Source organism: Borostomias antarcticus (genome assembly GCF_949987555.1).
Source record: "Borostomias antarcticus genome assembly, chromosome: 14".
NCBI lineage: Eukaryota > Metazoa > Chordata > Actinopteri > Stomiiformes > Stomiidae > Borostomias > Borostomias antarcticus.
The window spans coordinates 20240868-20255057 of NC_140247.1; the positions used below are offsets into that span (position 1 = coordinate 20240868).

Genomic DNA, 14190 nt, shown 5'->3' on the forward strand with positions numbered 1-14190 from the left:
TGGTGGCAGTAACACTATACGGACAGCAGAGGGAGGCCTAGAGCGCGTGTTCCTGTACTGGGCAGTGAACCATGGTGAATATGAAACAGCCTTCTGGGCTGAAAGATTGACCGAACATGACGGGGATGGACTTAAATGACCACTAGACTCTAAGGAATCCATTTCTGGTGTTTTCTTGTCATGGTAAACAGCTTAATGTACAAATTATGAAACAATAATTCCTAATCATACATAAATAAATTTGTAGAAGGTGAAAGTTGTACAGTAAGATTGCTTGAGGGCTGATGGACACTGTTGGAAAATGATGTTCTTGGGTTAGTGTCCCGCTTCAATTCCTGTGAAACGTGTATATAATAATAATTTTAATAATCATAATAATCATAATAATAATAATATACTTTATGTTATAGCACTTACCAAAACAGGGGTACAAAGTGCTTCATAAACAAAATAATCAATTAAAATAACAGACAAAAACAAGAACAAATAAGAAGCACTAACAACACCATAAAATACAGTAAAAGGGGAGATAGCAAAGTGATTAAAATAAACTTAAAATAAAACTAATATGAAAAAGCTTTTACATAAAAATTAGTTTTGAGAAAAGACATTAAAAGATGATACAGATTCAGCTTGTCTGAGACTCTCAGAGAGGGAGTTCCCCAACTGAGGGGCCCGTACAGCAAAAACCCGGTCCCCCTGGTGGTAAGGTATGTTATAACCAGGAGACCCCTACCTGAGGATCTCAGGCTACACTCAGGCTCATAGGGCACTAACAGGTCTGAAATATAACTCAGAGCAAGACCATGCAGTTATCAGTTCAATTTTAAAATCAACTATAAAACTACAGGTAACCAGTGAAGAGAGTAATGTGGTCCGTCTCCTAGAATTAGTTAAAAGCCTAGCAACAGCATTTTGTACCAGCTGGAGGCAGGAAATGGCTTTCTGGCTCAGCCCTGAGTATAGAGAGTTACAATAATCTAAACGATATAGTCGGAGACAAGAAAAGCAGCTTACAACCCAGGGAAAATATGTTTATGTTTTTTGTCTAACCTTGATATTTGCTTTAGAGTGCAATTATAGTTTGATAGGATCTTGTTCGCATGAATGACCAAACAAAAAATAGGATGGGCCTGTACACCGGATCTATAGATAAAACTAAACTAGAAAAGCCCACCCCACTTATTGTACACATTCAACAGCTGTAGCCTACATGCTGAGTGTGACGACATGCATCATAGGTGGGGGACGACAAGTTCACTGTGCACTTGTTTTAATTATTAAACGCGAGATTTAATTGAATCACCATGCGTGCGTTCTTTCATACCGTATTTAACCACAAGACACATATTAACATAAAAATAGGAACTTTTGCTAGCTTACATTATAAGTTATTGTTCTGGGTTTGCATGGTGGTAGCCCAATATACAATATATGATTAAAGTGACTTTAAAACATAGAGACATAACAGCATGTAGGCGACTACTGTTATTTGTTTAAAAATCCATGAATACTCTTGGAGTTCCCGACTGGGAGGTGTTTGAAAGACATGGTAGCACTTCGCCTACAGGCTATAGGCTAACGGACAAGCAGAGCACACTGAAAACTGTTTTCCTTTGAATGGAATATTATGTCCCTTCTCTCGATTTATTCCCCTTTCTCTTTTTTAATGGCATCTGATGTCTGCGTAGCCAGCACTACAGACGTGCCTCTTCACACACTACTTGGGCGAACCCAAACTCCCAAATTCACATCCAAACATCGTCTTACCTTGCGCAACCAGGACAACCAACAGCAGCGGGACGCTGACTTTCACGGCGAAACTCATCTATACATCTGCGCGTGGGGGGCAGTTGCCCTGTTAATAAACAAATTATTTGATGGATAAACGGGAAAAAAAGTCGAAACTAAAATCAGAGGAGCATTTTGTACTAGGCGCAGAGCGTGGAGAGCTTGATGCCAGCGCGCGCGCTCTGCGTGTCAGACGTGGAGAAGTTCTGCTGGTCCCGCCCACAACCTCACGCGCTAGTCATTTTATATAGCATCACACAACATAAATAAGAACATAACAAAAATATTTCGCGCAAAATTAAATTCAGTACAACATTTTTGCCTTACAATGCATGAGACATAGCTACAATCCTGTAGGCAATGCGCAGAAGGGGAAATTGGTATGCATTGGATTACAGCCTGCCCATTGGCTGTTCTGAATTGATTATCCATATAGTTGTGTATTTGTCATTAAAATTAACATGAATGTTGGTAAATCTGGTCAACAACAGTATTTTTTTTTTTTTTTTACTGTATGAGCAAGCTCAGCTAGAGCAGGTTATGCTTGACAAACTTCCCACCAACCTTGCACACACACACACACACACACACACACACTTTCTCTCTCTCTCTGTCTCTCTCTCTTCCACACACACACACACACACACACACACACACACACACACCCCCACCACACACACACACACAAACACACACACAAATAGTCTGCCCAGGGGAAAGCAGCATGCAGCCAATGAGAGCACACAGCTGGAAAATAAATTTTTAAACAGAGAGCAATCCTGCCTGGTAGGCTGTAAGTAGACTACACACGTACATGACGCACACACAACCAGACAAAACTCACGCTCCATTTCACAGCTAGTCTATGTACACACACACACACAAGCAGACATGCACAAACACTGACACACATAACACACACACACACACAAGCAGACATGCACAAACACTGACACACATAACACACACACACACACACACACACACACACACATAAGCAGACATGCACAAACACACACACATTTTTATTGCTGAGCTGTAAATGACCTATTTAGACACTCAATTGATTTTGCATGATCAGCCTGCAAAAATACTTTGTAACTCCAACCAGTGGAGTCTTCAGGGTTGAGTCACCGAATGTCTCAACTTCCAGGGATCACTCTCTTCCTCCATCCTCGGTTCCTCTGAAGTCTGAGTAATAGTTGAGGGTGGAGTAGGTGGAGTGTGAGTGTGCTGTGCTACTGGAGACAGTGCGTGTGTGTGTATGTGTGTGTGTGTGCGTGTGTGTGTGTGTGTGTGTGTGTGTGTGTGTGTGTGTGTGTGAACGGGCTGGCAGGTCTGAGCATGTCTGTCTCTGCCGCCACCACCACCACCACCACTATGCACTCCACTCCTAATCCCATTACCTTGGACACTGTGTATCCATGGATAGCTATTAACCTTGGGTTCATGAATTAACACACACACACACACAAACACACACACACATACACACACAAACATATGGCAGCAATTAGTCTCACACACCTAGGCATACACATACACAAACAGACTCACACAGACATACATACAGTACAGTATGCCAACTCTTAGTCTCACACACACACACACACACACACACACACACACACACACACACACACACACACACACACACACTGTCCCTTTCTTTCTCATACTGTAGCCCTACACACAGGCACAGACATGCATCACATCAGATCTGAATATCTACGATAAAACTCAAAAATGTGAGCCCTCACGATACAATAACAATCTGGGAGACTTGATCCTGGCCTCTTTAAGCAGCAGACTAGACGCAGACACTAAGAGGTCAGATACATTATCGGGGATCAGTGTGGTGAGAGATGGGGGGTCAGTGTCATGATGAATTATTTGGGTTGACGTTAAAGTGCTGCTCAATCAGTTTGTTTGTCAGTGAGTTTCGATCGGAGGCTTCCTGTCAACAGAGCTGCACTGTGGAGATGAGCGCAGGAATAATGATCTCGCTCCCCCAGATAGAGAAAGAAAGAGGGATGAGAGAGAGGAGCGAGAGAGAGAGAGGAGAGAGAGAGAGATTGGGAGATGGGGAGGTGAGAGAGGAGGAGAGGCAGAAAGAGAGGGAGCAGTGGAGAAAAAAAAGGGCTCCTACTGTACGACATGGGGCCCCATCGGCGTACGAAAAGTTACGTGTCATCATCATCATCGGTAAAACCCAATCTTTGCAACTTCAAAGAAAGCTTGCGGTATTGCCTTCCTCACACACACAGCAGTAGGATGCAGGGTTACAGCTGAGACTGCATTACTGTAAACTCCCTCTGACATCTGAACATTCGAGAGGGGGTGTGTCTAAAACTGAAAACTTAATGGATGGAATAGTATGTTTTTAACAATGAGAACGAGTATTTAAACTTTATTGTTTGAATCGTTGACAACAGTTTATTTTGTCTTTCACTTTCAAATAGGCCTACAGCTAACCCTACAGTAACTACTACTATAGGCCTACAGCTAACTCTAACTACTACTATAGGCCTACAGCTAACTCTAACTACTACTATAGGCCTACAGCTAACCCTAACGACTACTATAGGTCTACAGCTAACCCTAACTACTACTATAGGCCTACAGCTAACCCTAACTACTACTATAGGTCTACAGCTAACCCTAACTACTACTATAGGTCTACAGCTAACCCTAACTACTACTATAGGTCTACAGCTAACCCTAACTACTACTATAGGCCTACAGCTAACCCTAAAGTAACTACTACTATAGGCCTACAGCTAACCCTAACTACTACTATAGGCCTACAGCTAACCCTAACTACTACTATAGGCCTACAGCTAACCCTAACTACTACTATTGGTCTACAGCTAACCCTAACTACTACTATTGGTCTACAGCTAACCCTAACTACTACTATTGGTCTACAGCTAACCCTAACTTACTCTAACCTAAAGGATATATTGACCAATAGGGACGAAGCACATCGAGAAACATCAGAATGTTACCTAGATCAGCCCATCGGCCGAAAACACAGAAAAAAAACAGAAAATATTTGCTAACGGCCGTCCGTACTATGTCTTTTGAACGTAACTGTGGCTTTGACTGTTTGGCGGCACCCCTAGACTGTCGTCATGGCACTTTGGGAAAGCCCTATTTTGGGGAGAGTGCGGGCACCTCATCTCATTTTCTTCACTGGAGTTTTTTTCTCTTCATTGCAAAGGCACTTCATAGTGTTTTCTCTCTTGGAGGGGCATCTAAGAGGGCCCTTCATAGTCTTTTCTCTCTAAGGGCATCTAAGAGGGCACCCCTTTCCATTGGAAGGGCTCCCATAGGGAAGGTCAAGTTTAGACCATTATGAAGGCACCTTATAGGGCGCTGCATCACGTTTTCTCCACTAGAAGGGCACTCATTAAGAAACATTATCGGATGTTCTTGCTCTAGAGGGCACGTCATCATCATTTATTGCATGAGGGGGCACAGAGGGCACTTCTCCCCCCCATCTTTTCCGCCTTTCACTTGTAAGGGCATCTAAGAGGGCATCTAAGAGGGCAGCCTCCTTCATGAGTTTTCGTCAGAAAGGCACCTGTAGGAAACCTCAGGTTTATCCCATTGTGAGGGCACCTACTGTCTGGCATCACATCACATTTTCTCCACTGGAGGGGCATCCATTAGGAAACCTTCCAACATTCTCAGGCATGTAAGGAAACCTTTTATAGCACTGCTTCTCATGGTCTCTACTGGAACGAGCATTCTCTGGGACACCGTCTTGTAGTGGCAGCATAGAGGGGACTTTATCATGGCACCGTTTACCATTGGAAGGGCACCCATAAGGAATGTCATGTTTAGACCATTGGAAGGGCACCGATAGGGCACTGAATCACATTTCATCCACTAACAGAGCACTCACTAAGACACGTTATTGAATTTTCTTGCTAATGTTTTCCCATGTGAAGGGCAGTAGGGCACATCCTCGCGTTTTCTTAATTCAAGAGGGCACTTTAGCGTGACGTTTTTCAGCCGTGGGGACACCAGCGGGGGCAAGTGCCAGTGAGAGAGAGAGAGAGAGAGTTCAGGAAAACAGGGGGAGAAGGGGAAGGAAAGAGAGAAATAGAGAGAGTGCAAGGGATAGAAAGGGAGAGGAAGGGGAATCAGAGAGAGAGAGAGAGAGAGAGAGAGAGAGAGAGAGAGGGAGAGAGAGAGATACCTACGGGACGAGAACATCCCCCGGTTGTAACGTCACCAACTTCCCCTCCATCAAATGTTAACATGGTTGAAAATAGACGTCTCCTCCCAAACAAGCCAGAGGAGGAGAGAGCACCCGACAGGATCAACACATCCCTGTGATTTTCCTTCAATGTGACAGAGCTTCTATTTCCGGAGAGTTCTCTTCCATTCAGCGAGGCTCTGAGCACATGAAAACATCTCCCACGGGCTGAGGATTAACACATTCCTCTCTCTCGCTCGCTCTCTCTCTCTCTCCTCCCCACACTTTCCCTCCCCCCCCCCCCCTCTGTCTCTCTCTCTCGCTCTCTCTCTCTCTCTCTCCCCCCACACTTTCTCTACCCCTCTCTCTCTCTCTCTCTCTCTCTCACTCGCTCTCTCTCTCTCTCTCTCTCTCTCCCCCCACACTTTCCCCCCCCCCTCTCTCTCTCTCCCTCTCTCTCTCCACCTCTCTCTCTCACTCCCTCTCTCTCCCCTCTCTCTCTCTCTTTGCCCTCTTTTTTACTCCTCACACTTCTTTCCTGCTCTGCCCCCTCACCTCCTCTCTTTATGTCGCTCTCTGCCTCGCTCGTCCTGAGACACTCACACATCCGCAGGAGTGAAAGATCCCACACAAACACACACACACATCCCCATTCACTCACACACACATCCCTATTCCCTCACACACACATCCCTATTCCCTCACACACATCCCTATTCCCTCACACACACACATCCCTATTCCCTCACACACATCCCTGTCCCCCTAACACACACATCCCTGTCCCCCTAACACACACACCCCTGTCCCCATAACACACACACCCCTGTCCCCCTAACACACACATCCCTATTCCCTTAACACACACCCCTGTCCCCCTAACACACACACCCCTGTCCCCCTAACACACACACCACTGTGAGAGCAGGTCGTCCAATGACCGCAGGGTTGGCGGTTCAATTCCTGGGTCCTCCTGTGTCCTTGGGCAAGACACTGAACCCCAAATTGCTCCCAATGAGCAGGCTAGATGTCATACATGTCAGCTGCTGCCATGTATGTGTGAATGGGTGAATGAGAGGCCATTGTAAAGGGCTTTGGAAAAAAGCGCTAAATAATTGCAGTCCATTATTGGTTGCTGAACACCACACAAAGTCAAGAATCCACGTTATCCGAAGATCAGATTCTTATGTGTTCAGGCCTGTGTTCAGTCAGATCAGAATGAGCACGGTTTGGTTTGATTTGTAACGTGCCTTAATCAACCCTAGAAAGAGGCGCACGCATCAGCGATCATTAAAGGCATCATGATGATTTACGGTCATTGACGATGAGAAGAACATTGTGTGTGTCTGAGAGAGAGAGAGAGGGAGAGAGAGAGAGAGAGAGAGAGATACAATGGAACAGAATGGGATTTTATGGTCTGATTGTGTGTGTGTATGTGTATGTGTATGTGTGTGTGTGTGTGTGTGTGTGTGTGTGTGTGTGTGTGTGTGTGTGTGTGTGTTCTGAGCATCTGAGCCCTCTGTCTTCCTAAGATGAGAGACAGCCTGTATTTACCCTTAACCTTTACACATAAGTTAGAGAACAGCCCGTCGCTCTGAGCCGGCGAGACAGGGACAGGCAGAGGGAGGAAGAGACAACAGGTGTGGAGATTGGAAAATCTGTGTGTAGAGAGAGAGAGAGTGAGAGAGAGAGAGAGAGAGAGAGAGAGAGAGAGTGAGAGAGAGAGAGAGAGTGAGAGAGAGAGAGAGGGAGCATCATAGTGTGTGTGCGGGTGCGCGCGTCAGTGTGTGCGCGTCAGTGTGTGTATGTGTGTGTGTGTGTGCATCAGTGTGTGTGCGTCAGTGTGTGTGTGTCTGTGTGTGTTAATGCTCGAAAGGCAAAGTGTCTGTACTGACGTTCGGTTGACCAATGAGGGGTGTTCATTTTGTCGTCGTATGTAAATGAGCCTGTAACCAGGGGACGTGCTGTTGGCCAGAGATACGCCTCTAGACTGTTCCTCTCCCAGAGCTCCACCCCCCATTTCTATCTAGGGACCTGACCTGCATAGAGCCAGGCAGTAGACTTCTCCACACCGCTGACACCGACGGACAACAGCCACTGAACAGGCTGAAACGTACAGGTACCTCCAAACTTTGTTTATAGTAGTGAAGAACTCTCTCTGAATGATGCAACCTAATGTTCATCTTTTCGCTGTCTCTGATTGTTCCAGTCACTGAGACGTTAACATTCATTTGAGCATGTCTAAAATTCGCACACTCAGAGAAAATGCGGAGACATGACCACAGCAAGTGCACTTGAACTCTCCCACCCTCTCACCCTCCCCCTGGCCAACCCTCCTCACCCCCCACACCCCCTCTGCCAAGGCCTCCCCTCCCCTCGGCGCAGCCCCTCCGTCTGCCTCCCACACACTCAGACCCCAGTGTGTTAAAGCTAAGCTAAGCTATTTATGTTTTACCAGTGTGTTAAAGCTAAGCTAAGCTAGTTTATGTTCTACCAGTGTTAAAGTTACTGTAAGCTAAGCTAGTTTATGTTCTACCAGTGTGTTAAAGCTATAGCTCAGCTAAGCTAAGCTAGTTTACGCTCTACCAGTGTGTTAAAGCTAAAGCTATAGCTAAGCTAGTTTACGCTCTACCAGTGTGTTAAAGCTAAAGCTATAGCTAAGCTAGTTTACGCTCTACCAGTGTGTTAAAGCTATAGCTAAGCTACTGTAAGCTAGTTTACGCTCTACCAGAGTGATAAAGCTATAGCTAAGCTACTGTAAGCTAGTTTACGCTCTACCAGTGTGAAAAAGCTTTAGCTAAGCTAAGCTTAGCGAGTTTACAGTCTACCAGTGTGTTAAAGCTTTCTAGCTAACTAAGCTAGTTTATTCACTATTTCTAATGCTAATTTGTCATTATTAAAGACCCACCTCTTCTCGTTGGCATTTAATTTGAGTTGAGTTAGACCCCACAACGTCACTATAAATTGTGCTGCTATCGTGTGTATGTATTACCGTATAATTAGGTTGATCTGTTGATGTTGATATCATGATTATGCTGATGTGTTATCCTGGTCAGCTATAATTGTTTATATGTGCTATATAAACAAAGTTTGACTTCACTTCTCTCTCTCTCTCTCCCTTGTTCCTCCTCAGAGGTACTGTACCAAGACTTTACTGTGACAGATGTGACCACTAGTTAGCAGTAGCTGATGTATCCAACCTTTCAGTAAGTTGACAGATCACCAGATGTTTATCAGCGGTCTAGGACATTACACAACGACCCCTGAACCCCAACACCCTCTCTCTCTCTCTCTTTCTCTCCATCTCCCTCTCTCCTCAGGTCCAAGAAGGGGATAAGAGGTGGCAGAGAGAGAGAGAGAGGGAGAGAGAGAAGGAGGCAGAAAGATACTGTAGGTAGCGATCGATGGCCTCTGGCCCCAGGCGCTCAGGCGCTACACACGCAGTAATGTTCTTCATAAATATTGACTGCAGAGCTGAAATGGAGGGTATAAATCCTGCAGCCGTGTGACACAGAGGGAGGGCATGTATTAGCAGCAGGGGCGGGGCCTAAACGCAGACTCTGGAGGCAGGCGGAGAGGGTTCAGCGAGTTCTAATCTGACGAAACCATGAGGGCACTGACAAACACGCAACAAGACAACTACCGGGATCCGACAACGAACGGAAGCACCTGGGTCAAGTAAGTACAAGTACACAATTCAAATTCAACTCAGTAAATCTTTCTCGCTCCCCAGAGCGCAATTCTGGTGGAACGAGAGTAGTGCAGGTGGAGCTCATAACAAGCTCATAACGAGTTGATGGACGGCAGGTGGAGCTCATAACGAGCTCATAACAAGCTCATAACGAGCTGATGGACGGCAGGTGGAGCTAATAACGAGTTCATAACGAGCTCATAACGAGCTGATGGACGGCAGGTGTTCAGGGTTCAGGCCAGCGAGTCAGAAACACACAAACAAACACAAATGCACAGAGACCGACAGGGGGCAGAGAAGGAGAGGGAAACACAGAAACACAGGGGGCAGGAAGTGAGGTCTCTGGGGAGCAGGGGGCAGGAAGTGAGGTCTCTGGAGAGCAGAGGGCAGGAAGTGAGGTCTCTGGAGAGCAGAGGGCAGGAAGTGAGGTCTCTGGGGAGCAGGGGGCAGGAAGTGAAGTCTCTGGGGAGCAGGGGGCAGGAAGTGAGGTCTCTGGGGAGCAGGGGGCAGGAAGTGAGGTCTCTGGGGAGCAGGGGGTGGGATGGAACAGTGAGTCCTGCGGAGGAGAGGGGCAGGAAGTGACGTCTCTGGGGAGCAGGGGGCAGGAAGTGAGGTCTCTGGGGAGCAGGGGGTGGGATGGAACAGTGAGTCCTGCGGAGGAGAGGGGCAGGAAGTGAGGTCTCTGGGGAGCAGGGGGCAGGAAGTGAGGTCTCTGGGGAGCAGGGGGTGGGATGGAACAGTGAGTCCTGCGGAGGTTAAAGTTAAAGTTAAGTTAGAGTCCCAATGATTGTCACACACCTGACCTGAGAGGTAGTGAAATTAGTTCTCCGCATTTGACCAATCCCCTGGGGGAGCGGTGAGCAGCAGCGGCGCCGCGCTCGGGAATCATTTGGTGATTTAGCCCCCCAATTCCAGCCCTTGATGCTGAGTGCCAAGCAGGGACACAATGGGTACCATTTTTTTTAAATAGTCTTTGGTATGACTCGGCCGGGGATTGAACTCACGATCTCCCAGTCTCAGGGCGGACACTCTAACCACAAGGCCACTGAGCTGAGGAGAGGGGCAGCAACTTTATCCCTCCATCCCTCCCCTCTCTCTATCCCTTCCTCCCTCATCCCATCTCTCTATCTCTCCATCCCTCCCCTCTCTCTATCCCTCCCTCCCGCTTCCCCTTTCTCCATCGCTCCATCTCTCCATCTATCCACCCAGGAGGTTATCTCCATGGTCACACTTCCTGATCACCATAAAAAATCTGTGTGTGTGTGTGTGTCCGTCCGTCAGTGCTTAAGAAACAAATAACTTGAAACCATTGGGTAAATTGAGGGAACTATGTTTGAAAGGCGATGAAAGTTTATTCCAACGTTATAGTAGTGGAATCGCTTGTAAAATATTTGCAGAGGCCTTTATGTGATATTTAATGAGTAGAAACATGAATATATTGACTCTCGGAGCCATAACTCCCCTCTGCACACACAGACGGAAATGCACGTGCACGCGCACACAAACACAGCCACTCTCTTAATGGAAATTGATGCAGAAGTCAGACATCTAATTTATGAGGCATACCGATATGCATATGGGGGGTGGAAAAACCGAGTGTTCATCTGCATAAGCCGTCTCAAATCAATGTTTATGTCACTATCTCTATTCATGTGTGTGATATGATCACTCTGGTGCTCGCGACTGCAGAAGTACCTCCATACTACCCTCTCGTGCACCAGAGTTCAGAACATCAACGAAGTTATCAACAATGCGCCATGTTGAATCAGAGGTTGTAGTCAACTCAACACTCAAGAGAAATAAAACTAATTAAAGCTGCATTACCAGAGTGTGTGTGTGTGTGTCTGTGTCTTGAGTGAACATGAAGGTGTGTGTGTGTGTGTGTGTGCGCGTGCTTGCCAGTTCCACCTCTTGTCATCTTGAGTGAACATGAAGGATGTGTGGTTGGCTCCAGAGACAGAGCTTCCTAATGTCTTACTCAGCTGAGTAATATTTAGCCTCGGGGCCAGACTGCTCATGACAGACAGAGCGCCCACAGACACACGGACACACACGTTTGTTTGTTGACGATAATGTAGTGAAGTATAGACATGACAGTTTACTGACCACTTTCTACAAACCATCTCACTGGAATGTTGGGGACACTGATAAGGACCCCTCAGACCTATCACACCCTGTTCTCCCCATCCCCCGCGACAATAGACCCAGGCCAGGCCACATTCCAATGCAGACCACTCAACAGCAGACTCACACAGAGAAGAACATTCTCTCTCTTGTTTCTTTAATAATGTGAAATTGCTTCATCCCAACCATGTGATGCAACCACCACGAGAATAAGCCCTGAGAATAAAAGTTGGGGCGTTGATACATTGTATTTGTAACCAAGTGTTACTGTGTGTTATAAATAACTGATAATATGCTGTTCACCTAACCGTGTTTGGTATCAACCTGAAGCTAAAATCATGAATCAGTTGATTATGCATGTTGGGGTGAAACCATAACCGGGATATTTGATGATTCCAGACCCCTAAGGGAACCTTGGTTCCCCCGTTTTATGACGGGAGCGGGGGTCACTATGGGTGATCAAGTCACCAATCGGTGCCTGTCTATGCAAACAGGACACACCTCATCTCCTCTCTACTTAAATATAGATCAGCCAGGAAGTCACTCTCTCGTGTGCTCTCTCAAAAACTCTCCAGTAACCCTCAACTGCCAGGGTTTGTGTTCCTCCAAGAAACACATGACCCAGGATCCAAGCTTGTGCCTGGTTGATGAAATCAGCCTGTATCTGTGGAATGCTGAACTGCTAGCTAAGATCTCTGTAGTCGACACCAGGGTCTTAGAAATTTCCACAAACTCTTCAAACAATCCACCTCTGGCGAGAGCAGAGGTTTTGAATGAGACATTTGCAACTTTTGAACTCTGAAACTGAACTTTAACCTCCGCGAACATCAACGTCCGCGCAATACTACCATCACTGTTTCAATGGAAGTGCAGGCGCGCTGCCCCTGTATCGAACCGAGTGACCTTCAGTCACGTGCCTCCATTCTTCAAGTCGACCGGCCAACACCTCCGGTCCGCGCTTTCAAACACACCACTCGTAAGGTTGCATTCCGCATTCTGCATTCTCTTTTGATGTGGTGTGATGCCAAGTGTTGTTTAAGATTAGAGGATTTAGGATAGGCTGTGATAATCATTCTTTTCATTTCTGCTGTGTTGTCATATTGCCACATGTGTTTTTCCATCTATTATTGAATTGTGTTATAATATTATTTTGATAATTGATTAGTATAACTTCAATAAATATTATCACGTCCTAGCGTCATCACATGATCTTTAGGTCACTTGATTGAGCCAAGACCTCCTCCCTCAGACTGAGATTGATAAATTAGACTATTGATAAAGGTTATCTGTTTCCCTGTACAGAACAGGGTGGTGCCCCATATACGAGTTGATTGAATATATTAAGTACATTTTCCTTCATATTTGTGATAACCGCGGTATAATCATAAATTATACCTAGTCATAGTCATAGTTCTAACCCTAGAACACGCTACAATAACGATTCCAGCTGCTAGGAGAATCCGCCTCACTCTGTGCATCATCGTTGGACCTTTGCTGAACAACCTGTGAGGAGAGCTGGAGGCCATGGACTTCTCCATCACATCTCATTGAGGGGGTGTTAGGGGAATACTTTTTAACACTGTAAAAAGTATTTAACACTGTTAGTCATGTCTCTCTTATGAAGTATTTAGCCCATGTTTACTGCTCTTTATATGTTCGTAGCCAATAGACAAACATTTTCCAGGAGCTTGCTCGATCGTCTCGTTGAGAGGGGTCAGGGAAGAATCTTTACAGCTCACTTATCTGGCCCCCGGGTGATACTGTTTTTTTTGCTTCCCTTTGGAATATGTAGGGGTGGGACCTATGCCAATCCCCTATTGCTCTCTGTAAAGCGCATTGTGTTGCCTCTGTATGAAATGCGCTATACAAATAAAGTTTAATTTGATTTGATTTTGATTTGAACACATTTTTGTCTTTGTATTTCGTAGATTATCATATTTAATAACTGCATGTGAAATGCAACAGTACATTACATGTGACAAATGAAAAAATCTTGAATCTTGGAACAAATATGGCCACATGTTCTCATAGTCTCCCACATAAAGGGTATTTTAAGTCTGACCTGGTCAAATACAATTTGTAAATGCTGTCAAATACTGTACTTTGGCTGCATTTGATCCGGTTTACACTGTACAATGACACCAATGGAGCAGTGCAAAGCGTGCAAATTCAGAGATGTTTGATCTGTGTATTTAACTAAGATCTGTCCTTAGTTGGAAGCTTTCCAATCCTGAAGTTATGCTACACTTTGCCCATATGTTTAAACCCTCAAGTGGTTCTTCAGTATTTTAGAGTTCAGCCAAACACAACTTCAACCAAACCTGATGTTCTTTTTTCAGGGCGGTACGTAGCTTGGGAGGTAGAGCGGCAGGCTGAG

At 45.7% G+C, this 14190-nt stretch overlaps 1 protein-coding gene across 1 annotated transcript in view; it reads right to left on the minus strand.

Moving 5' to 3' along the window:
- The window catches only part of LOC311317536 (neuronal acetylcholine receptor subunit alpha-3-like), a gene marked incomplete at both ends in the record, with an annotated part of 22740 nt that extends 20912 nt beyond the window's left edge, over nt 1-1828 (minus strand). The window contains one exon of the mRNA XM_084448610.1: nt 1771-1828. Within this exon, the coding sequence (XP_084304736.1) occupies nt 1771-1828 (58 nt within the window). The remainder of the gene's footprint in view (nt 1-1770) is intronic.
- Between the last annotated feature and the right edge of the window lie 12362 nt (nt 1829-14190).